General features: G+C 37.3%; 1 protein-coding gene across 24 annotated transcripts in view; it reads right to left on the bottom strand.

The window, feature by feature from the left end:
- The window catches only part of JAKMIP3 (Janus kinase and microtubule interacting protein 3), a 110,912-nt gene that overhangs the window by 52,243 nt on the left and 33,324 nt on the right, over positions 1–25,345 (bottom strand). For 23 of the 24 annotated variants that reach the window (XM_087871665.1, XM_087871659.1, XM_087871657.1 and 20 more), the window contains 2 exons: positions 7,961–8,193; positions 2,312–2,809 (listed from right to left, as the gene is read on the bottom strand). In XM_087871665.1, coding sequence (XP_087727791.1) covers positions 2,312–2,809; positions 7,961–8,095 — 633 coding nt within the window. In that variant the 5' untranslated portion in view covers positions 8,096–8,193. Of the gene's footprint in view, positions 1–2,311; positions 2,810–7,960; positions 8,194–11,942; positions 12,088–25,345 lie in introns of all 24 variants that reach the window. The other variant, XM_087871660.1, reaches the window with a different exon arrangement.

Raw genomic sequence — 25,345 nt, 5'->3', positions numbered from 1 at the left:
AAAATACTTCCATGCCACTTCCAAGAAAACAGCATGTGCTCTTTTACTCATCAGGAGCTGAACTTCACACAATTGAGGCTTTTATTTTACCTAACTCAACAAAATAAAGCATTTCAAGTACAAATTATGGATTATTTTTATTTGTAAACTGCTTAATGTCATGCAAATGTGATGGGCAGTATAGAAATTGGATAAATTATTTGGATGACACAGAAACTATTTCTGCTCCTTTGGTGCTGATGAGAACAGCATTAATCATTGCTGAGGAGACGTTCCTACTGACTTTACATACCAGGAGCTACAATCCATCAAAACTACATAGCAATATTGATCAATACATGTTTCTGCTATCTTGAAAGATACAGCTACAATTTTAAATAGCCTTCTTCAAGCATTCTAAAGCAGGCAATATCAGATGAAACAGAATTAGCATATTAATAGCATGTAAAGTTTTGAAGTAGAAAACTTTCATTGTCACAGTTTCACGCTTCACAATGTAGATTGCAGGATATGATGTTATCATGATGTATTGTGGAAATTTCTTGGACATCTTCCCCACTTCAATCTGACAATAATGATTATGAAGAGAAGAGGTGAAAAAACAGTGATGGGACTGAGCATAGCTTATTCCTTCCTTGTACATTGCTTTTTCTACATTTCAGGCTGCCTAAATTCATGCTAAAGAATACATTAATGCAGAAAATAACTATGAAAGATAGAGGCAGTACACCAGTAACAGTTTTCCCTTTTGCTTTTACATTTTACAAATTGGATTTGATTTGATTGCCAGTGGTCAATGTTATTCCTTTATAAATTCCCTTTATAGAACCTATACTATTTTATCCTAGCTAGTGCATTAAAATTAAAATTGTTTACTAAAGTAGAGGATACCATCACTTTAAATCTTTTGGTTAAATACTTTTAACAACTTCAATATACTGTAATTGTGATAACAATTACAATCCCAAAATCTGAAAATTAAACACCTGTTGGGGAGGAAAGAAAAATAAACACAAAACATCACAAACACATTATCCAAAGATATCATTTTAAACCTTTCAAAAGTACTTTTGAATGATTTATACAAATTTATATAATGCAAGTATGTTAGTCTGAAAATTGAAAGAAAGGAAGACTAATTATAAATTACTTATTTTTCTATATGGAAAGCATTGCACAATTTAAATGTGCAGGATAACAGAAATAAATGTTCTGTGTGTGGATTTAGCTGCATAAAAACATGCCTAGCTACATGCTCTATGTAAGTACTTTGTAGTTTTATAAAATATCACATATGAAACCTCTCAGCTTGAATTCAGTGGCCACCATCAAACAATGCTATATTTAGTAAGTTTCACTGAATTCCAAGAGAATTATTTCTTTTATATTAGGTTGTGAAATGATTTTGAAATTCTTGAAGTGATTATACTTAACTTAAATATTGGATCTAGAGACCATTCTGTGGTTTCGCCAACTTAATCAACTCACTTGGTAATAGAATACAAAATTCCAAAGATAGAAATAGATACAATAGATTTCAGCAGGGATTAAAAAGTCTTTAATGCTTTATAAAACAATACTTTATTTCCAAATCTACGTACTTTCAGCAATGCTCCTTTTAGAAGCCTCTGACAATAGAGCAAATGTGTCCAAGACAGAGTTGAAACACTTTCCCTACTATATAATTCAGACACTTCACTTCTATTACTCCATGATAAGAACAGTAAAGCAACCAATAATTTATGCAGGTAAATTTAAAATCTGCACATCCAGGAGACTGAAAAAGAAATGTCATTATTTCCATAATCAATACACAATACAAGAAGTGCAAAAGAAATCTTTATGCTAATATCACATACCTGTTTTTCAAGCTTGGAAAGTTAGAAAGGAACCCCAACTTCTGCAGAATACCAATTTATTTTTGTGAGAAGCTCATAATCCAGATGGAATTAATTATAATTTGGAGCAGATGACATGGCAACAATGCAATCGACAACCAGAATCAAATCTTTCAGCCAGCGACAGCTTGTGACAAAAGGTCACAGAGCATCCATTGCAGAGATAACCACATCTAATGAGCTTTTCATTAGTGTTGGAAAAAAGATCTGAAGGATCTATCTAGATTAGCTGTCCAAAAGGAGGATGCTAGGCCATCTATATTAAATTATTTTTAGTGTAAACAACATGGAAACAACATTCACTTCCCCTTATTAAATGGCCATCTATATTTAATTATTGTCAGTGTAAACAACAGGGAAAGAACATTTACTTCCTTCTATTAAAATAATCAAAATGATGGAAAACTGCATACCAGCCTGCGAATTTCCCGATCACAATCTCTCTTTATTCGGGTAATTTCTTCTTGATGTAGGTGATAAACGCTCCGTATCTCTGCTGCTTTTATTTTGTCAGCTTGAATGACTACCGATAAAGCTTCCTCCACTTGTTTCTTAGCCCCCTTCAGTTCCAAAATTTCCTGCTGCATTTTAATTTTCTCCGCTTCAAATCCTTTCTTGGCCTCTTCTTTTGCTTCAGAGTAGAGTACCGTCTTAACCTTGTCAGGTGTCCCATCTCGTACAGCGTTAAGTAAGGTTTGGAGTCTTTGAATTTCATTATCTTTAATTTTGATAACTCTAAGAAGCTCAGCCTCGTGCTGTCTTAAAAGTCCTTCGCGAACACCCTGGAGCTCTTTCATTTTTTCTTCATGAAGTTTAGCCTTGAGTTCCGTTACAATGACTGTGTTTTTATGCTGTTCGTGTTCTTTAATCTGCCTAGCTTCTTGGTTTTTCTCCCTCTCCAATTTGCTGGCCTAAAAGACAAGGAAAGAACCTTCAGTGTGTTAAAACAGCATCTTACCACAGAATTATACGCATTATTCCATGTACTATTGAAAATTCTTATGATTCAATTGGCAGGGTGATAATCCCTCAGTTCACAAAAGATCAAAGGAAACTTGTGTAGGTGGGCCACCCTTAGTCCTTTTTCAGCGTTTCTGACATCAAAGCTTCCTAATTTTTTTTTCTGTAGGGAATTCCTCCATTCAGTCAGAGAAAATAAATTTTATGTGAATTCTATATATGGTAAAATTCCAAATCAATGTAGCAATGTATAACAGGACTGGGTGTATCTTCTGGACTCTAACCCTTCCTGAAAGGTCTCATAACCAGCTGATTCCTCCAATATCAGAAATTCATACACTTTCCTATTTTCCAATATCAGAAACAGATTTCATTTCGGAGCTTTCTCAAAAGTTAATAAACAGTGCCAGAGATGAAAATATGACTTGCTTGAACCGTACTTTTGAAGGAAGTTAGCACCCACCCTTCTCCTAGAAGAATGAAATATTTTAGGAAATATTAAAAAGGCAGAACATTATATTTCCTTGGATGAGAAATGAAGAAACATGTTTTAAAGACAAAGCAGCTCAGGGGTGGTTCTACTTACCTTTACTACCAGTCTGCAACGGGATCGCACGTGCATGCTCGCTTTGCTCGGTTTTACTACCAGTTCTATAGAACCGGTCTGAACCAGGGGCAACCCACCACTGAAGCAGCTCCCTGCAGCTCACTCATTCCCCCCACCTTTGTCAATGGGCCATTAAGGACATAATGGGACCCATATAGCAGCAGAAACTCACTACATTGCACCTGGGAAGATTACATCAGCCAGCAAAGCTAAGACCCCCACCCCCTGGGAGTCTGACAACCAATCAGGATACATTTCTTATACAGGAACAGGAAACACTAAGATGGGTCCCAAGAGAGGATATAAAATGAAGGGACTCTCGGCATTTCTGCCCTCCCCCCCCCCCTTTTCTCCTTCACCCAACATCTTGAAGCAGGACCAGGACCTCAAAAGCATGTGGTTCTGTCACCATTAAACCATCTTTCCAAGCAGTCTCCATGTTTCCAGTGCCTTTTTCCCCATTTGGAACTGAATGTCCAGAAGGACATTTCTTCCAACACTTTTAAATAACATACACATGAATTTTTAGCAGTGTCCTGTTAGGAATGAAACTGTTGCAAGCAGGAGTTTAATACTACAATGTTGCCGAGTTATTCAGAATATAATTTGTACAAGAATTTGGAGTCACATTAAAACTCCTAATTGAAAGAGATGCATAACTGCAGAACACTGGCCTATAATTGCTTATCTGCAGCTGGTATTAACAACATGTAAGATATGCCTAACCTAACAGATGGCTTATTTTTCATTAGTGACAAGTCAGTTTGCTATGCAAGCTGATTATATCATCAGTTATAGCAATGTCCAATACAATCAATACTGTAATCTAAAATAGCTTTTATTTAATCTATATATCTGTTATAACTGGACAGGATAATGCTTTAAATTTTAAGATGAACTTGCACAGGAATAGTGGGAAATAGTGGAATAATATATGTGAATTGCAAAGCACCTAGATACTTTTAATCCTACAATCCTGGTTTTTTTTCCTCAAAAAGTAGTATCTAGCATGTAATTCTTAAATCTGAATTGCGTTGTTCAAGTATGCTCAAGTATGTTCTTCACTAAAATATTTAGGATTCTTTTTTAAGGTAAATTTAAAGATGGTAACTAATTGTGGCTTTTCTTGATCACATATCCTCTAGATCAGGGGTGTCAAACTCATGGCCCGCAGGCCGGATGCATCACGTGCTGTTCCCGCCCGGTTTAGCAAAGGGGAAAAAAGTCCCGATACATCATGTGACACCGCTGTGACAATGTGAGTTTGACAATCCTGGTCTAGATGGATTGGACTACAATTTCAAAAAATTCTGGGAAATGTCATCCTACATATTTAGATGGCACTTGTTAACCCAATCAGTGCAGTGCTATATGTATGCATGAACTCACACATACATATCCAGACATTTATAAGAATCAGAATTTGTTTTACTTTATATTCATCCAGTCTAGCAGCTGGGGAGCTGAATAGGCAAGATGGTCAAAGAGTAGTGAGGAATTATGAATAAAGTGTATGAAATGAGGCAGAAAACTAAATTCTGAAGAACAGTGGGTGGCTTGGGCAATGATATTGAAATGAAAGAGACATTCACTTTCCATGCCCAACATTTTACCTTTATTCCAATTAAAGAATAGGAAGATATAACTGGACTGTAATGGACACATAGGTACTGGAATCCAGCAAGAAGTAAGGATGGTACCATAGTTTTATATAAGGAAAGTCTGCTGTGAAGGATGTTAAAAAATAAGCATATCTTGCCAAGAATGGGTGTTCTAGCATGGCATTGGTATGCTTTATGTACCCTTCAAAATGAGGCAATGTGTAGAGGACAAGTGAAATCCTACACCAATAAATTGGAATAACTTCCACAAAACTGTTTAGCAAATTGTGAACCTCTACCAAAATTATTTGATTTGGCAAGTCATGCAAACAGAAAGTATGGTTAAAAAAGATGGGCAGTTACTTGAGCTAAAGGGAAAAAAAGAGCAAGGAATAAAATGGTACTATGAACTTTTGATAGAGTTCAAGATCAAATCCATGGAGCCCATTTCCCACGGATGGTAGTGATATTAATCCTATTCTAATCAATAGAAGAGAATACGTTTCCACATTAATAATACTGCTGTGGGGTCCTTATCCATAGTGCTGTTCTGGTTTTATACAAGTCTTGTATTGCCAATCCAGAAACCTTGGGAAACAGATATTTCTTAATTCTGAAATTCTCATTACCACCATACATAAACAAATATTCTGTAACTTTGAGGCGGTCTCATTATCACTTGACATAAACAAATACTGAACCATGAGATGATTTCACTGCTGCATGATATAAATAAATGCTCCTTAATCTTGATGGCCTCATCTAAGCAGGCAAACACAAGATAAGATGATCTGGTCCTTGACAAACTCTAGTTACACGAAGCCATCAAAAAGGGGTGTGAGTAATGGTTGTTCAGAGCCTATGTAAACTAGTCCAAATTATCACGAGATGGAACTTCAATGCAGACCTAACTGAAAGGGCAATACATGTGTGCTGTACTCTCTTGGGGTTGTTCTCTCACTGGCAACAAGGACATAATGTCTTTCTTTCTTTGACAAAGTGTACTCTTCATTATTCCTGAATATTCTTCGAATGCCGTATTGGGTTATGTTATATTTCAGCATTCTTGAATATTCTTTCATTGCTGCTTCATGTTATTATGTTATTTTCTCATTCTCTCCCGGAATAAAGCTTGGAGTGGGTCATACTATGTGGCCATTACTTCCAAATCTAGAAGAAGCTGTGACCCAACCCAGATGGAGCGGGGACAGAGCGATACAGAAATTTTAATGAAAGCACTCAGTTTGCACAGAAAACAAATATTTGCCAAAATACTGGTTGGCTATTCTAAAAGCAAATGCATACTTCAGGCTTCACCCTGCACCATAACCATAGCTTGGGGTTTTTTTCCCATATAGAAACTGCCAAATTAGCAAATCAGATGTGTTCTGCGAATGGATTTACCTCAATGCCCCCTCCCCCTTCCAAAGACCATCCTGGCAGTTCTACTCCTTGATGTACAGTACATGCTGACAATGCAGCTGGTTTTGCCTCCAAAGGGGACCAATTAGAGAATGCGCTGAATAATTGATCAAAATGCACATTCTATAAAGAATGGCTCCAAACCAATCTTCAGACTTCATTCCTCCAGAGTAATATTGAAGACTAAGACTTTGTTTAAAGTTCACCACATCTTTCTGCAATTGGATTCTTATGCTATATCCTATTACAAAATGACATCTATTTGGTGGGCTTTATTCAGGATGATAATGGGGGCGATTACTGGGAGGAGATAGAGGGTTTGATGAACTGGTATAATATGTTTTAGACCAGTTTTAAAAGTAGGCTTAAATGTAGGAAAAACAAGAGAGACCATTTTCGATTTCAGAAAAGGCAAACATAGCCATACACCTCTGTGTATTAACAATCCAACTATGGAGGTGGTTAGTAGTATCATATTTCTGGGTGTGCAGATGACTAGCAGCTTAGCTTGGTCACTCAACAGTGGTGAAGCAGGCACAGCAGCGCCTCATTTTCTGCATCGTATGAGAAAAGCACATCTTCCTTCAACTGTCCTTACCACTTTGTCTAGCAGGACAATTGAAAGCATCCTGTTCGTATTGTATTACTGTTTGGTTTGGCAGTATTACTGTTTCGGACAAGAAGGCGGTGCAGAGAGTGGTGAGGACTGCAGAAAAAATTATTGGAAGTTCACTTCCTTCTATCTAAGACATCGCATCTAAGCACTGCTTGACAAGAGTCTGCAGTATTGTCATGGATGCTACACATCCTCTCCATGACTGGTTTTCTTTGTTACCTTCTGGGAGGAGGCTTATATATATCATGGTGGTAGCTCAAGAGCCTCATCCAGCAGGATTCCACGTAGCTGCTGATCCACTTCATCTGCTTGTTCGCAGCCGTAAAGGAACAGGAGGCCAAGCACTGCACCAGTGCCACATCCACAAAGCAGTTGTTGGGGCGTGGATGGCCTGGCTGTGGGACCCCTAAGGTAAGCCAGTGGGGGGCAGTTCCAACCCCCCTTGCCTCAGTTCGTGTTGGCGGCACTGCAAGCAGCCAGATGGAATGACTGGCTGGCCGGTTGTGTAGGCACTTAAGTAGGGCTTATTTTGTGGGTAGAGATTATATTAGGTGCATGCATAAAAACATGCTAGGGCTTATTTTTGGGATAGGTCTTATTTTGGAGAAAACGGGATATGTGTGTGTATGCATGTGTGTATATATATAGCATATGTATGTGTATGTTCATGTATGGGTATGAGGTCTCTTTTGAGAGCGGGCTTCAAAATTTCATTTTTTAATGTGTGCCAGTGTGTTCACAAAAAAAAAAAAATGACGATAAAGGTTATCACGCAAAGTTTACTTATGAGAGCAAGAAGTAAGCGGCCGGACAACTTTAATTTTCCTGGAAAATATTAAGTGGGAAAGATACACACCTTACTCTTTTCTTGCTGAAGTTCAATTTGAATATCTGTGAGCTTTGCCCTGAGCTCTTCATTAGCAGCTTGCAAGGCAGCTAAAGCGTCCGGTTTTTCTCCTTTAGCTCGAAAGCTGGCACCCTTCTTTGACATCGTGAGACGGTCTGGCGAGAGGGGTAAAAGCCCAGGCAGAAAGAACCTTCTGTTCTCATCTAGTCCTTGATTCTCTTCCACGACATGGTTTCAGTTCCCTGCATAAAGACAAATAGCAATAGCACTTAGCAATAGCGCTTAGACTTATATACCTTATATACGCTTCACAGTGCTTTTATAGCCCTCTCTAAGAGGTTTACAGAGTCAGCATATTGCCCCCAACAATCTGGGTCCTCATTTTACTGACCTCAGAAGGATGGAAGGCTAAGTCAACCTTGAGCCTGGTGAGATATGATCTGTCAAATTGCAGTCAGTCAGCAGAAGTATCCTGCAGTACTGCACTCTAACTACTGTGCCACCACGGCTCTTATAACCATTGTGGTGAATCCAAGAAAGACTGTTACTAGCATACACTGAGATTAAAGGGACAAAAAGGATTGAGGGAAAAGACCACACTCAGAGAGGGATCAAACCAGGGGTGAAATTCACTTACCTTCCCTACTGATTCACAAATGTGCATGCACCTCTCGCTTGCTTGCTTTGCTCGCACGCGCCATCATCAGCTCATGCACAAAGCCTTCTGCACATTCACAGTGGCTGAAAATCATCACAACAGGATGTGGGGAACAGGAACATCATGATGTCTGCATGGGTGGGCGGGGCTTTGCACAGTTGGCCCTACTGTATCGCGCGATCCGGTAGGAAGCGGCTGAATTTCACCTCTGGATCAAACATCTTCACTACGGTATTTATCAGAAATGCCAGGTTGCCTCCCAATAAAGTTTTTGCAAGTATTAAAAAGCTATGGCTAAAGGCTATAATTGGGGGAATTTGCAGGAATTTGGAATGGGGATTTCTCTGGGTTTTTAAAGAGGGCCATCCAAAGCCCGGCGACTTTGTTTGCCTCATTGCCAGTCATTTTTTAGTAAACTCAACTTCTGTATGATTTATATTAGGGTTGTTCAGAGCTTCAGATCCAAAGGGAGAAAACAGTGGTTCAGAGCAAGTATAAGTGTTTATGAAGCACCCACCAAAAACTCCTTATAAACTTTTCTTTTTCTGGGAGAGTTCAGCTGCCCTCCATGGCTGTCCTCTGATACTAAGAGAATATGTGTTGGATTTCAGGAATTGCTGGTGGGTGCTATCACACATTATCTCTTCAGATCCAAAGAACCACCATCCTTAATTTATAATGAATTCGGTTCCAATACAAAACCAATATAATATTGAAATCTGTCATCACATGGTTTTTATAATCTACAAAGCCATTTTATTCTGAGTCTCATAGTGATTTGAGCTCAGGATGCAACAAAAGTATTCTCATATACATAGTTAGAAATTCAGAGGAGGAGGAGGGGAAGGGGAAGGGGAAGGAGAAGGAGAGAAGGAGAAGGAGAAGGAGAAGGAGAAGGAGAAGGAGAAGGAAACGGAGAAGAAAGAGATCTTAAACTTTCATACTTTTCTCCCTCTTTGTTCTCTGGCTCTGCTGAAAAAATTCTGATTTTTTCTCTTCTATTTCAGATTATACACATCTTATCTTGAACTTGGACATACTGTACTGGTCAAAAGAGTTATTGTTGTTTTAAAAGGTAAAATCTAAGATTTGTTGAATTTTTTGACAAAACAAGGATCTTTAATTCCTTATTTCAGTCTTTAAAATTTGTACATCAAACTGATTTATAAACAAAAGTACTCATAAAGATTAAGTCTGGAATTTTTAGGCTCACAAGGTTTATATTAATGTCTGATTTAGCTGTTTCTGAAGCTGAATGTCCCACTGCCCCAAACTGAAATATTATAAATGTTGTAGTTATAAATATTGCCAGTGGGTGGCAAAAGACAAATGATATTTATCCTTTAAATGAATAAAAACTCATTGCTATTATTCAACAATTGACCAAACATAGAAATCCCAGCATCCATCCTAATCTTCTATAAACAGAGTTTTTAAGGTCGGTTTCAAGGTTTGGATCAGTAGTGGGTTCCACTTAACTTCGCTACCGGTTCGGAACTGTGAGCACGCGTGCGGTGCTTCTGCACATACATAGAGCGTCCATGAAGACATCCGGGCAGATGGGCGGAGCCTCCCACCACCGCCACTACCGATTCATCTGAACCGGGGAGAACCGGTAGAAACCCACCACTGGTTTGGATGATCCTTTAACTTCGATGCATGAAAAAGCAAGCATGAAGAAAGAATCAAAATACAAATAGAAAAAAATATATACCATAATATTAATATCAATTTAACAGTTGTATAATGAAATTTGCTTTTTCCTTGGCAGATTATCTTCCATGATCTTCAGTGAAGTTGCAATGGATGGATTTGGGCTGTGTCTGGGTGTGTATTTTTTCCCTTCCTTCTTGGTTGTTCTGCTTAATGATTTCATTAATAAGACATAATTTTATTACGAAGCAGCATTGTTCCAAAAACCCTACACCGATTTCTAAGAAATTTGGCACTCTTTTTAAAGCTGTAGATTCCGCTCAAATGTTATATAACTGATTTTTTTTTTAAAAAAAGAATTCCTACACTAGAATATAAAAAATGTAGGTTCATTGTTTCTTTCTTTCTTTTTTTTTTTTTTGCCTGTACAACATATGAAGCACAGGTAGTCCTCGGCTTACAACACTTCATTTAATGACCGTTCAAAATTACAAAAGCACTGGAAAAAGTGACATGACCTTTTTTTACAGTTACGACCCTTGTATCATCCCCCATATTCATGTGATCAAAATTCAGATGCTTGGCAACTGGTTCATACTTATGACCGTTGTTGGGTCCCAAAAAGGTGACCACCTTTTGCAACCTTTTGACAAGCAAAGTCAATGGAGAAACCAGGTTCGCTTAACAACCTGGTTACTAATTTATCAACTGCAGTGATTCACTTGTGGCAAGCAAGGTCGTAAAATGAGGCAAAATTCACTTAACAAATGTTTCACTTAACAACAGAAATTTTGGGCTCAGTTGTGGTCGTAAGTTGAGGATTACCTGTAATCAGGTTTCTATCAGGCCATTTCTGGAGCTCCAAGTTAGGCACCTGCATAAGATGCATTGATTTCTGCACCTCTCTAGTGAATAGACATAGTCCTTGACTTACAATCACAATTGAGGCCAATTTTTCTGCTGCTAAGCAAGACAATTGTTAAATGAATTTTGCTCCATTTTTTGACCTTTCTTGCCACAGTTGTTAAGTGAATCAATGCAGATGTTAAGTTAGTAACATGGTTGGCAAGTAAACCTGGCTTCCGCAATGACTTTGCCTGTCAGAAGTTTGCAAAAGGTGATCCGGTTATTCTGGGACACTGCAACCAGCATAAATATATGCCTGTTGCCAAGCATCAAAATTTTGATCACATGACTGTGAAGAACGCTGCAACGATCACAAGTGTGAAAAAAGGCATAATTCACTTTTTTCAGTGCCGTTGAAACTTCAAATGGTCACTAAACAAACTGTTGTAAGTCGAGGACCACCGTAAGCACACAATCTTTGTTTTAAAAATCTACTTTCAGGAATGCACTAGTGAACAGTTGTTCACAGCTTGCACAAGCCATCTGGATTTTGTTTTGTTTTTTAAAGAAAGAAACCTGCAACAGCACTATATCTTTTTTTTCTACGATGACAACAATGCTGTGGTTTCCTATATTAAAACATTTAAGAACATGTAGAAAGTTAGCACCCACCCCTCTCCTAGAAGAATGAAAAAAAAAATAGGAAACATTAAAAAGGTAGAATATTATATTTCCCTGGAGGGAGAAAGCAGCCCCCAACTTCCTTAATAGCCCACAGCAGATATCAGCACTTAAGAGATAAAGAGATAGATAGCTCTATTCATAAGCAAATACCTTCACCCAAGATCCAATTAAGGTAGGATTAGCCCTCAGCCACAATAGGAATTGCTCAACGCCTCTTCATTGCATCACCTTCAGAAAATTCAACCAAACGTAGCTCAGACAAACTCCTAGGATTTGTTCATGGTCTCATGAGAGTCTGACAACAGCGAATAGAATACATGTTCTTGCATAGGAACAGGAAGTTCAAGTGCAAAGCCCAAGAGAAGGAATAAATACCCCCTCCACCACTCTCAACTCCATGTGGTCAGCTATCCAAAATCACACGTGCTTGGTAATTCTGTTCATCATTAAACCCTCTTTCCAATCAGCCTCTAGCCTCCATTTTGTCTCCAGTGCCTTTCTCCTGGCTTGGAACTGAACCAGATGGATATTTCTTCCCACAAACAGTTGCCAATAAATGAAAATATTTGTAGCTCAGGGTTGAAATGAGGGGTCCTTGGTGCTCTCTGACCTTGCTTGTTTTTTTGCAGACGTTTCATTAACCTAACTAGGTTATATCATCAGTGATTAGCTATTAATCAGTGCTAATGATGTTACCTAGTTAGAGTAATGAAACATCTCCAAGAAAACAAGCAAGCTCAGGGAGCGCCAAGGACCCCATTAAGAATAGTTGGCTTGGAAAACATGTAAATTGAAATTGGTTAAAGTACTAATTTCTTAAAGAGGCGAATAAAATGGATTTCATTTCTGGCAGTACATCATGAAAAATAAGTTGTTTAGGAGATATCTTTGAGCTGAAAACATTTGAATTGTATAATGACATTTTCTAGTAAGTCAATTGGCTTTTCTGAACAGTCATAAAATAATATGCCTGACTAAAGGGCAGAAAAGAAACTTACAGGAAACTTTTGAATTAAGCTTTTAGAAAGGAAAAGAAGAAGAAAATACTGCCATTAACAAAACAAAATCGCAAGATTAGGGTGATTCATCAATACATTAAGAATTTGATTAAAGTCTTCATGTATTTTCTTTCTGGTGTTTTAACCAAGCAAATCTGTAATGCTGCACTATCCCAAGGATTAAGATAGATTTTTATTTGACATTTTAATGTTTACCACCATTTGTCCTAATGAATTTTGATAGGTTAAAATTAAATGTTAATAATTTAAGGCTGAATATGATGGAGGAGGAAGCATGGGAACAGGGAGGAATTGTATCACAGACAGGATTTTAAACAGCGTAGTTTTTCTCTGGATATATTTGCTTCTCACTCTAGAGTATTCCCTTTCCCACAACCACTAAGAGTCTCCCACATATTTCCAAAACTTGACATGCTGTTATCAACCCCCAACATGTTGCACATCTCTGATGAAAAGGTTATAGCAATATTGCTTCTTCATAATGGTTTAAGGAGAAGCATTCACAATGGAAAACTGAAAGTAGGTGACAGAATCTCGGAGATTGGAGCCCAGAAGCTTATTCACACTGTCTGACAAGAAATATCAAAGCCATTTTGAAATAGTGACAGACTTAATTCCACCAGGTTATCCAGAAGTAAGAGGTCCAGGAGAATTAAAATGGCTATATCTCCCACACCTGGTTTTCAGCCCAGATCATCCATCTAAAACAGTTTCAAAGCCATTTTCAGGTTGAAAGTCCAGAGGAAATCAGAAAATCACTATTATTCTGATGCGTCTAGAACTATGAGGCTATGACTTACTCAATCACCTCGATCCCCAAAATGAAACATCTGAGGCAGGCAGGATTTAAAGGTCACTCAGGTCAAGGGAAGTCTTCTTCAATAAAGATCCTATTATCACCTCCTTTAGGATTTCCCTTGAGAAAAACATCCATTCTAAAAAGAGGCACTATTTATCCCCCTTAGCCATGGGGTCAAAAAGGTGTTTGATTTAATCAGCATCAAGAGTCAAGTACACAGGTTGTGATACTCATTTCCTCAGATACCCAATCATCAAGATCTATCAGCTGAAAGGAATTGAAAAACAACTATGTTAATTGATTGCTGAGGTTATGCTCCTTTGACATACCAAATCTCTAAAGTTCACGTTGAGATGGGTCTGTTCAAATCTGTCTGCAAATTGCTCATATTACAGGTAGTCCTCGACTTATGACCACAATGGAGCCCAAAATTTTTATTGCTAAATGAGACATCTGTTAAGTGAATTTTGCTCCATTTTACAACCTTTCTTGCCACATTCGTTAAGTGAATCATGGCAGTTGTTAAGTTAGGAACACGGTTGTTAAGTGAATCTGGCTTCCCCATTGACTTTGCTTGTCAGAAGGTTGCAAAAGGAGATCCCTACAACCATCATAAATATGAACAAGTTGCAAGCATCAGAATTTTGTTCACATGACCATGGGGATGCTGCAATGGTCTTAAGTCACTTTACTCAGTGCCATTGCAATTTTGAACAGTCACTAAATGAACTGTTGTAAATCAGGGACTACTTATATACTGTATCATAATCTAGAGTCAGCTTCCTGACTCTAAAACCTTGGGGAAGGAAATAGCTCATAGCAGGGGTGAAATCCAGCAGGTTCTGACAGGTTCTGGAGAACCGGTAGCAGAACTTTTGATTAGTTCAGAGAACTGGCAAATACCACCTCTGGCTGGCCCCAGAGTGGGGTGGGAATGAAGATTTTGCAATATCCTTCCCCCAGGAGTGGGGAAGGAATGGAGATTTTGCAATATCCTTCCCCTGCCACGCCCACCAAGCCACTCCCACAGAACCGGTAGTAAAAAAAAATTGAATTTCACCACTGGCTCATAGTACGGAAAAATGATGCTGGCCTCTTCCATGGATTGTGATAGAGAGGCAGGGAAATCAGTAATGTCTCTTAGGTCTACTAATGCTGAGTAGAATTCCAAAAGAGTTCTTTTTCTCTATGCAATCTGATCGTGATTCCTTTTAAGTTTTCCCAATATCAGAATTTCTCAGTGCCCGAAAAACCCATTCTTGGAGACTAGCAAGAAAAGAAAAGAAAAAAACAAGAGTAGAACAAAAAAACAAACAAACCAAAATCTCATGATGGATTTCTCCTCTGAGATGTAGGATCTTTTCTCCAATCAAAGTGTAATGAATATGATTACATGGCCTCCAGAGATACCATTTCAAAGATTATAAGATTGTAATGTTGATTAACAAGAAGATGGAAAAAAGGTGGAAGAGATACTTACTCTTTTCACATTCTTATTATTGGGGTATTATGATGTTACCTTTTACTTTACTCATATCAGGAAATTAAAAAAACAGAAATATCAACATTAATTGGAAAATTATCTTGTTTGCTGTGTGTTGGAATTAATACTACTATACTATTAATCCACATTCATCATTCAAACTAAACTCTAGAGGACAGGAAGGATTAAATACTGGCGCTCATTAAAATTATCCAACTGCCAAACTCAATATATAAATTCAGAATTAGAAGAGAAGAAAAGCCTCAAATTAAATAATTTGGGAATGATGATGCAAGGAAACATTGCCCCAAAACACGTGATCCAATTTTACAGAGGAACGTTAACAGCTCTTTCGAGTGTGCAAAATACTACTACTAATAATAAAGGAACGAAATGGAAATTATTCTGAAAGCAACTTTCTGACAGAGGACACGTTTTTCTGTCTCTATACAGGGTGAAGCATTGTTGAAAGCAATGAAAGAATTGGTGCTGGATTGTACACTGTTCTAGATTTTATCTCTTCTTTAAGCCTCCTTTGTTATGTGCAAAGAAAGAGAATTGTTTGTGTATGTCTGTACCCGAGATGATTAATCAAGGCCATCTGGCCACGGGTGGACTCTGCCAGCATGAAATGAGTATTGCTCCCTGGTATCACATGAACAAGATTGGCCATGGCCAAACTGTAGAAACTGATAGAACATCTGGCTGCAAATGTCACAGAGGTTGACTGAGGTTTCTTTATTTTGCCAGTGAAATATCACTTGATATTTGAAGTCACATGAAAAAGATCTGAGTCTGCAAACTAGATTTCTTTTATTTGAAATCCTCCAATACGTTGAAGGTGCTGTTAATCATGTAAGGGGGGACTCTTGGGGTTTATAATCCTAACATATCTGCAAAGCTAGGAGTGGCCACTGAGCTAAAATAATACTGAATTAAAGGAAAAAATTGTGAATAGTATGAGAGAAAAATCCCTGCTTTTCAAACCATTTTTTAAAATTTTTTGCAAGTAAATAATTCTGTTTAAGCATTAGTTCTGACGTTAAGTTAATGACAGATTTGCAAATGTTTACTGAACTCAGTGGAATTTGCTTTTAAAGACAGGTATTGCTGATATCTTTCTGTTTATGGACACCTTTTAAGAGTGCCCTTATGCTATATGCATAATAGGTAAAATAATTAATCTTTGTTGGCCTGGATTTATTGGTTCGATTTATTTATTGGTTCGATTTATATGCCGCCCTTTTTCGGAGACTCAGGGCGGCTTACAATGCATTAAGCAATAGCCTTCATACTTTTCTATATAACTGCTTAGTAGGGCTTTCGCCCCTCCCCCCAAGCGGTGTTCTTTTTTATACAAAGTCAGTTTATTGTCCCCACAAATCGGGTCCTCATTTTACCTACCTCAAAAGGATGGAAGGCTGAGTCAACCTTGAGCCTGGTGAGATTTGAACTTACAGTAATGGCAAGCAGCAGATGTTACTTAACAGCACTTAACAGTGCTTTAGTCTGCTGCGCCACTAAGGCTCTTAGGGATTAGGGCTGCTATGCTTAGTTGCAAAAGCTGGGCAACAATTCTGTTAATTGCATCTAAAAATTAGAGATCTCAATTTATCTTCACCACTAACATCTGATTGCATTCCTAAATGTTGCACCCTTGTATGGCTGCCCTGTTATCATTCTAACGCAGGGGTGTCAAACTCACATGGTCAGGCCGGTGTCACGTGACGTATCATGACTTTTTTCCCCTGAGCATGGGCATGGCCAGTACATGATGCATCCGGCCTGCGGGCCATGTGTTTGACAGCCCTGTTCTAAGGAAAGAGCAAACCTGCTTCCATTTTATGCAAGATTTCTAATTAGACAAGATTTAAATATAGTTTGTTGGAACTGTGTTTCTCAGCACACCTACCTACCTACCTGAAACATCTTATTCTCATAATTGGAAAATTCAAAGCAATGGCCCAAAACCCATTTTCCTGTCAAGGAAATACATTCATGTAAAAGGTTTGTGATCTGATGAAAAATCAAAATAAGATGAAAAATTGCATCAAAATGGTGCATCAAAACGGTAGGAAGTTGAAGCCCATTTCTTTTGAATAATGAGTTTCAAAAACATCACACCCACATAAAAGGGTAAGGCTTGAAACTGCACCTGCTATTTTGACAGTGTTAATCTCCCTCTTCTGGGGACTTTCATATATGTGCATTTTCCCTCTCAAATTTACTTAAGAAAAAGAAAAAAACAACTTTAGATTTTTTTCTGTGATTTTAAACAGAGTTAAGGAAGCTTCAATATCAATTCAAGAAAATAAGATCTTCCTGCATTTGAAATAGCTTCCTGCCATGAATGAAATCCCTTTGTGTACTTATTGTAGCGCAAACATCTCTCTTAAAAATTACTTAGCAACTTTGTTGGCATTTGAATTGGAGATTAGATTTCTCTGGCTCCAGCTGAGTAGAAAATCTATACACATTTGATTAATGGGCTTGGACATCAGGAAGTTGTTGTGCATCAGCAAGGCTGTTACATGGGAATAGTGAGGATATATGATGCTACTAATGGCCTGAGGAAGAGAGCAGAGTAGAAATGAAAGAAATAAGATACTTGGTTATGACATCTGAAACAGGTGAAGCCTTTGTCTGCATAATAAAAATGTAAGTTATATAGATAATAGGCTATGCATGCTTTGAAAATGATTCAAGGAAAGTACTTCATATTTTGCATAAACACAACACCTCTTTGTTGTTGTCAATCAACATTTTTTCAAGCTTCTACAACTGTCTGTAGAAAGGGATCTAGTGCTCTAAGAGTTGTATTGACTGTAATGGGTTCATGTGAAAACTGAAAAACATTGGCTTGCTTTAATGAAAAGCGGAGAGGTGTTGCATTTGTGAAGTCCAAAATACTTTTTCCTGATAATTTTTGAAGTGTTCACTGGACTGGTAGAGGAGACACACAAAAGGATGAATGTATGTAGAGTATGTGAACAGATCTCACTATACCATCTATCTTAATAAGTGGATCAATAATGGAACAATGAACCATTGATAATGAACTTTCCATGAAATTATACTAGTTAGTATAGTAACCAGGAAATCATTGTCATTTTATGTACCTAAGATACATAGCTAAAAATAAGCACCACTGCACTTTTTTCTGGAGTGGGTGGCTCTATTAAATTTAAATTATCATCATCATCATCATCTGATTTTATTGTGATCAGTGACAATAAAACAAAAGATTTGAAAATCAACATAATAGTAGTTTCTATTCAAGGTCTCTTTCCCATTATTTTGCCAAACTATCCTCTATTTGCTATTGGAATTCAGTAATAAGCTATCTTGCTTTGGGGCATGAAGGATAGTTGTTTTTAATTATTACAATTAATAATATACAGTTATCACATTGTTTTGTAATAATTGTTTTTATTCACAAATGTTTCCTGGCCCACCTCCTTTTTTACCAACTTCTTTAACGTGCTACTCCCTGTCTCCCCTAAAAAATAAAAATTAGCATCTTTACATTATGAAAAACAACGTGAAGGCTTTAGTTAATGAAAACTTTTAAACTATTACTATTTATTTTCATCTTTTAGAATTGACAGTGAAGATATTGCAGTGGTGGATAGCTTCTGCCTTTTAAGATCAGCCATCAACAGCATGGAACAAGCGGTCAAGAAATACGCCACAGACTAGCACTTGATAGAGTAGCCACGAAAATCTTGGAAAAGATATTCAGTTGCTGTGAAGTATCCATACTTACAAAAATCAGAATTATACAGGCTGTGGTACATTCCCTGTGAAAGTGAAAGTGAAGCTGAGTAGGTAAGGAAAGGTAAAGGAGTCACTGCGGATTTTACTCTGCTAGTCATTGCTGACTATAAGGAGTGGTGCTCATGTCCAAGGTTGAGAAACACTACCCTACTATTTTCAGTGATGAACGGGATTGAATGTGGCAATGGCTCAGAGTGAAGGTCTTATCTTCTATATTCTCTTCAGAGTCTGTAGTCGCACACTGCTTTCACTTATCTGTTCTTCTGAATATACTCTGAAAGTGGCTCAGTTAATACAATTTCAGACAAATTGTTGTCCAATCTCTTCTTAAAAATCTCCACTGTCAGAGCACCCACAACTTCTAGAGGCAAGTCATTCCACTGATTAATTGTTTTAAGAAGGAACTGAATTAAGAAGAAGAGACATTCCATTGGACCCATTAAAAAACCAAATAATAAGTATAGTGGTTAACATAGGGTTTGAATAGGGGAACAGTTGCAAGTTCTGACTTGATCCCAGAGTTCTCTGGATGAATGTGGGCCAAATTTGGGCCAGTTACTCTCCCAATGTAACCTATCTTATAGGATTGCTCTTTTGGGGTAAAGCAAGAGACACAATTATGTAGGTCACTTTGAGCTCTCAGCAGTTTTATTTACCTACTGAGCCCTTCCCAAGGACCAGGGATAGGCAGATGTTCTTGTTCAATAATATTAAAAGTATCATCGCAAGATGTAAACTGTTCCAAGCAAAGCTGCCTTTTGCAATTGACTGATCATGATTTTGTCAATGCTGATGGTGTTCAAGTGGTGCTCCAGTTGTATTGGGATTGCACCCAAGACACCTACTACTATTGGTATTATCTTCATATCATCATCATCGTTGTTGTTGTCATCATCATCAACTACTATTATTACTAGTAATACACTATACTCATCCTCTTTCAGAGTTGTCATTAAATAACATGAATCATTTAAAACTTGGTACATAAACTTCACTTCACTTCCCTTTTTTAAATTTCATTTCTTTTAGATTTGTAAACTTTTGAGCAAAAGTCTTTTTGTTTACTGCTTTTTTATTTAGACTTTTAATCTTTTTTTTTCATATAGAACTCAAGATGGCAATCATACTATCCCTTCCCATGCTATTTTCCCCTACTACCAACCTGCCTTCCATTGAGGACCTGTATACTGCACGAGTCAAAAAGAGGGCTGTGAAAATATTTACAGACCCCTTGCATCCTGGACATAAAATGTTTCAACTCCTACCCTCAAAACGACGCTATAGAGCCCTGTACACCAGAACAACTAGACACAAGAACAGTTTTTTCCTGAACGCCATCACTCTGCTAAACAAATAATTCCCTCAAACTGTCAAACTATTCACTAAGGCTGCATTACTATTGCTATTGGTTTTCTCATCATTCCTGTTGCCCATCTCCTCCCACTTGTGATTGCATGACTGTAACTTGTATCCTTGCGATTTATATTGATATTGATTGTTTCCTAGTATGATTTGATTGCTTATTGTACCGTATGACTGTCACTGGGTGTTGTGCCTTATGATTCTTGACGAGTATATCTTATCTTTTTATGTACACGGAGAGCTGCACCAAAGACAAATTCCTTGTGTGTTCAATCTTTCTTGGCCAATAAAGAATTATATTTTATTCTATTCTAACAGCCTGGTGTTCTTCCTGTGTTAACTCAGTTATTTTTCTTGCAAGTGATGTGCTCTGAGACCCTTTCTATCTGAAGAACAGGATAAACATGCTTAAGATCAACAAGCAAATAATAATTATCTATGAAAATAGCCATTGAATTTAACTCAATTTTGCCTTTTAACAGCATCTGACAAGAGCCAATTATCTTAAGAACAGTTCCATTGGAAAGCTTTGCCAGTATAATTAACTCTAATCAGTATAAACAAAGACAACATCAGTAGACACTACAGATATTTATGAATTTATTTTTACCAAATCAAGAGTAAGCCAAAATTACCCTTAACTTCCTAGTTCCATAAATGATTTCTGTTGAAATGTAAAACACAGCTGGATTTTAGAAAACACATGTCAGTATCGAGCTAAGGCACCGTACACAAGATTTCAATAAATTTACTGTATTTACATTAGGAAACCAATTTTCTAGCCAAGACTTTGGCCAAAGGCCATGGTAAATCTAGGAAAAGAAAACAGTGGGCAGCTCAGATGTCAGACTCTAAGCCATAATGTTTCCCATTAAAAATACTGTTTATATATTAATCAATGTACAAAGTGTTTTTACAGAATAAAAACCCCTTAAACCTGCCAAAGACAGGTTTAAGATATTAGAAGAAGGGGAAGATGATGGAACAGGAATAGATAGAGAAGAATATGTTTCCTGTTAAGGCTGGTTCGTACCAGGGGTTGAAGATCATGTGCAAAATGCTCAGTTTTGAAGGGGGAATTGAGGCAAAGAACAGTGATAGCACCATGCAATTGTGTGTTTTCCCCAAGAGACCATGCCACTTCTAAGGAACCGCAAGGAACAAGGGTGAAAGATGGAAGATCATTTTGAACTGAGTGGTTGGGCAGAACCTATAAATCTTATAAATAAATTAATAAAATATAGCTTGGCTTACTGAAAAAGTGATATAGTGAGTATGGGGCATACAAGAGAGAAACCCTAACTAGATTGGCTTCCATTGCTCCTGAGATGGAATTATAGCAAATCGTGCCTTAGCAATCCACTACTAAACTAGGTATCACAGCTCCTTCTGCTTCAGGCCTGATCTCATTTATTTATCAATCAAATGTATATGATTAATGCAGAAGTTCTAGGATGATTAATGTAGGAGTTATAGGGGTAATATAGGAAAATTAATAATAGAGGAGAGCCAGTTGGTCTGGTGGTTGAGGCATCAAGCTAGAAATTTGGAGACTCTGAGTTCCAGCCCTACCTTACGCATGAAAGCTAGCTGAGTACTTTGGGCCAGTTACTCTCTCTAAGGTCAATACACCTCACAGGGTTGTTGTGGGGGAAAATGGAGGAAGAAGGAATGTTATGTATGTTCACTGCCTTGAATTACCTATAAAATAATAATTTTATGGGAAAAATGGGAAAATATTTAATAAATAAATATGGCTACCCACCTTATGAAAAGTGACTCTGGGTGGCATACTATACAACAATCCAAACAGACAGTAGAAACATAAAACAGTCATTATCTAAAGCATTAAGAACTATGATTCGATAACTCATAGCTTTGCCAGGACAGGATAGTATATATGCTCTCAATATGTTTAATCAGGCTTCCCAAAAGAATATAGGGGGGAAAAAAGATGAAAGATATATATCTAAAAAAAAGACACTGACACTGTCTCCAGTAAATGAGGAACAATACAACTTGCCCATTTCCCTTATAACATAAGGAGACTAATTTATATATCTATTTACAGTTTCACATTCAAGTGACAGGTTTGCCTTTTATAGCATGTAGACTTTATACATCTTTGGTAATTCTTCCTTTAATTTCATTTCCAAGAAATAAGAAAAACAATTTATGAACCAAAAGGAACTACCAGTCACACAAAACCGATACCATGAGATCCATAAATTAATATTAAATATAATAGTTCTAACCATACTCTAGTGAATGTTTCGTTGATATACTGTATATCCTTTACTATGCATAATGGAACTTTATATGTGACAAAAATGGAAAGTGAAATAAAGACATTCTGTGGAATGGATACACAGAGAAAGTCCTCCTGGTATTTTTAGATATTTACCAGTATATATTTAAATAGTCAGCACTGTAGATCACATAAGTAATGTATATGATATTAAGATCAATTATCTCTCAGTCATTCCTTAATACTCACGCATTTTTAAACCAAATGCATGTTATCCAGATCTTTTAATAAAAATAAAAATTGGTTCAGTATTCTGTTCAAGGACGTTAACAGATTCTGAGAATGACCCATAGTCATTCAATTAGTGTCATGGATAAAGAGAAATCCCCATGCTGATTATTGCATTCATTGATTAAGAGAGATTATCACGCTGATTATTATATTTATAGCCTAACAATTTGGTCTAGACTTCTATAACTTGAGATCATCTAAATCTTCAGAACTACAGTTCTCATCATTTTCAATCAGCAAGGTGTAAGATAGCTTCTATTTTCCCAGCTATCCCTTATAAACTTTTTATTATTCTGATCTGTCTTAATAACGGAAGACTTTCTAAAGTTATCTATCTATATACATAAATACATAGGCATGTTATATATAAAAATAGCCATACACAAAAAATCCTTTTGCTCAGGGGTGAAATCCAGCAGGTTCAGACAGGTTCTGGAGAACCGGTAGTAGAAATTTTGAGCAGTTCAGACATCCTGTAGCGGAAATTTTGAGTAGTTCAGAGAACTGGCAAATACCACTCTGGCTGGCCCCAGAGTGGGGTGGGAATGGAGATTTTGCAATATCCTTCCCCCTGGAGTGGGGTGGGAATGGAGATTTTGCAGTATCCTTCCTCTGCCACGCCACCAAGCCACACCACGCCCACCAAGCCATGCCACAGAACCAGTAGTAAAAAAATTTGGATTTCACCACTGCTTTTGCTGTAAAAAAGGAGCCTTGATTGTTAAAAACTGTCCTTCCCAAATTTCTTAATACACATTTATGGTGAAAATTGAAAATAGAGAAATTATTAGATAACATTGATTGTATTATAAAAAAGATATAATAAAATATGTGAATTATTTTGCTATGAATTGTTTTGCTATTTCAAAAGAATGGGACAAAGAATGACAGCGTCATAAAGGTGGATCTGAGGTCGCTAAAAGTAGCTAAAAACTGTCAAGACATATCCATAAAAACAACGCTCGAAGCGATTCATGTACGCATGGAGATCTGCAAACAAAATAAGCAATGTTCTGTGTTGCCTTGACATAAAGACTTTCTCTGTCTACTGGAAGACATTAAGTATTTTTGAACTGTAAAATTGTGGTGGTTGCACTAGTGACAATATATGTTACATTCTGGTGGAGTAATAGTTCAGGAGGTCTGTTGTTTTTACTTATTTTTGTTTATTTTTATCCCACCTTTATTATTTTTATAAATCACTCAAGGTGGCAAACCTACCTAATGCTCCTTCTTCCTCCTAAAAGTCACCCAGTCAGCTTTCATGTCTAAGGCAGGACTAGAACTCACGGTCTCCTGATTTCTAGTCTGGTACTTTAACCACTAAAGCAAACTGGTTTACAGGGAGTCCTTGACTTACAACCATTCGTTTAGTGACTGTTTGAAGTTACAACGGCACTGAAAAAAGTGACTTTGGACCATTTTTCACACTTACAACCATGGCAGCATTCCCATGGCTACGATGGGAATGATTAAAATTCAGATGCTTGGCAACTGACTCATATTGATGATGGTTGCAGTGTCCTGGGGTCATGTGATCACCTTTTATGACCTTCTGACAAGCAAAGTCAGTGGGGGAAGCCAGATTCACTTAACAACTGTGTTACTAATTTAACAACTGCAGTGATTCATTTAACAACTGTGGCAAGAAAGGTCGTAAAATGAAGCAAAACTCACTTAACAAATGTCTCACTTAGCAACAGAAATTTGGGGCTCAATTGTGGTCATAAATCAAGGACTACCTGTGTTTTTATTTTATGATTATTTTATCTTTAGTTTGATTGGTTGCACAGTCAGCCAGATGTTTAAACTGAATTTGTCATTTAACCCACCTATCAAGTCCTTCCTGAAGAACTGAGATAGGGAGATGTTGATTGATGGTGGCATTACTGCAGGATGTAAGCTGTTCATAGTAAAGCTGCCTTTTGCAATTGACTGAGAGAGATTTTGTCAATGTCGGTAGTATTCAAGTGGTCTTTGTTTTCAGTCTTTGTATAATTGGGAACAAATTATCCTTGAGAAGGTTTAACTTTGTAGTCCTTAAGAAAGCATATAACCAGTCATTCAATCCATCCAGATGCAGCATCAATTATATGACACTGTTGTGATAAAAAAAAAGAAGTATATTCAACAAGCTCAAAATAAAAGAGGGGAAAATGTAATGTCTGATCTCCAGGCTAGTTTCATCGATCAGGATGTGCTATTGCCCCAAATCAAAACATTACTTCCATTTTATCTATTATTAACCATTCGTGAGTTGACGGGTTATATCCGGTCTTTAACCAAATAGGAAATATTGTATTTGGAAACCAGGAAGCAACCTACTTTAGAGCAAATGAAAAACTGATGTGGTTTTCAAAAACATGCTGATAGAAGCCAATCACAAACCATCCTATTACTCAAGCCAAGCTTCCTAATGCACATAGAACCATGAAAGATATTAGTGATTAACCACAGTGGAACCCCCGTTGTGAGCAATAGCAAATTATCTCTTACCAGGTTGTCTAAAAAATACGCTGTAGCTTTCAAATTATATTTTTGGTCTCGATTGGAGAGAATGCAAATATCATTTGA

This window comes from Pantherophis guttatus, chromosome 6 (assembly GCF_059756535.1).
Source record: "Pantherophis guttatus breed Tessera chromosome 6, ASM5975653v1, whole genome shotgun sequence".
Taxonomy (NCBI): domain Eukaryota; kingdom Metazoa; phylum Chordata; class Lepidosauria; order Squamata; family Colubridae; genus Pantherophis; species Pantherophis guttatus.
This window is presented reverse-complemented; position numbering and strand designations above follow the sequence as displayed.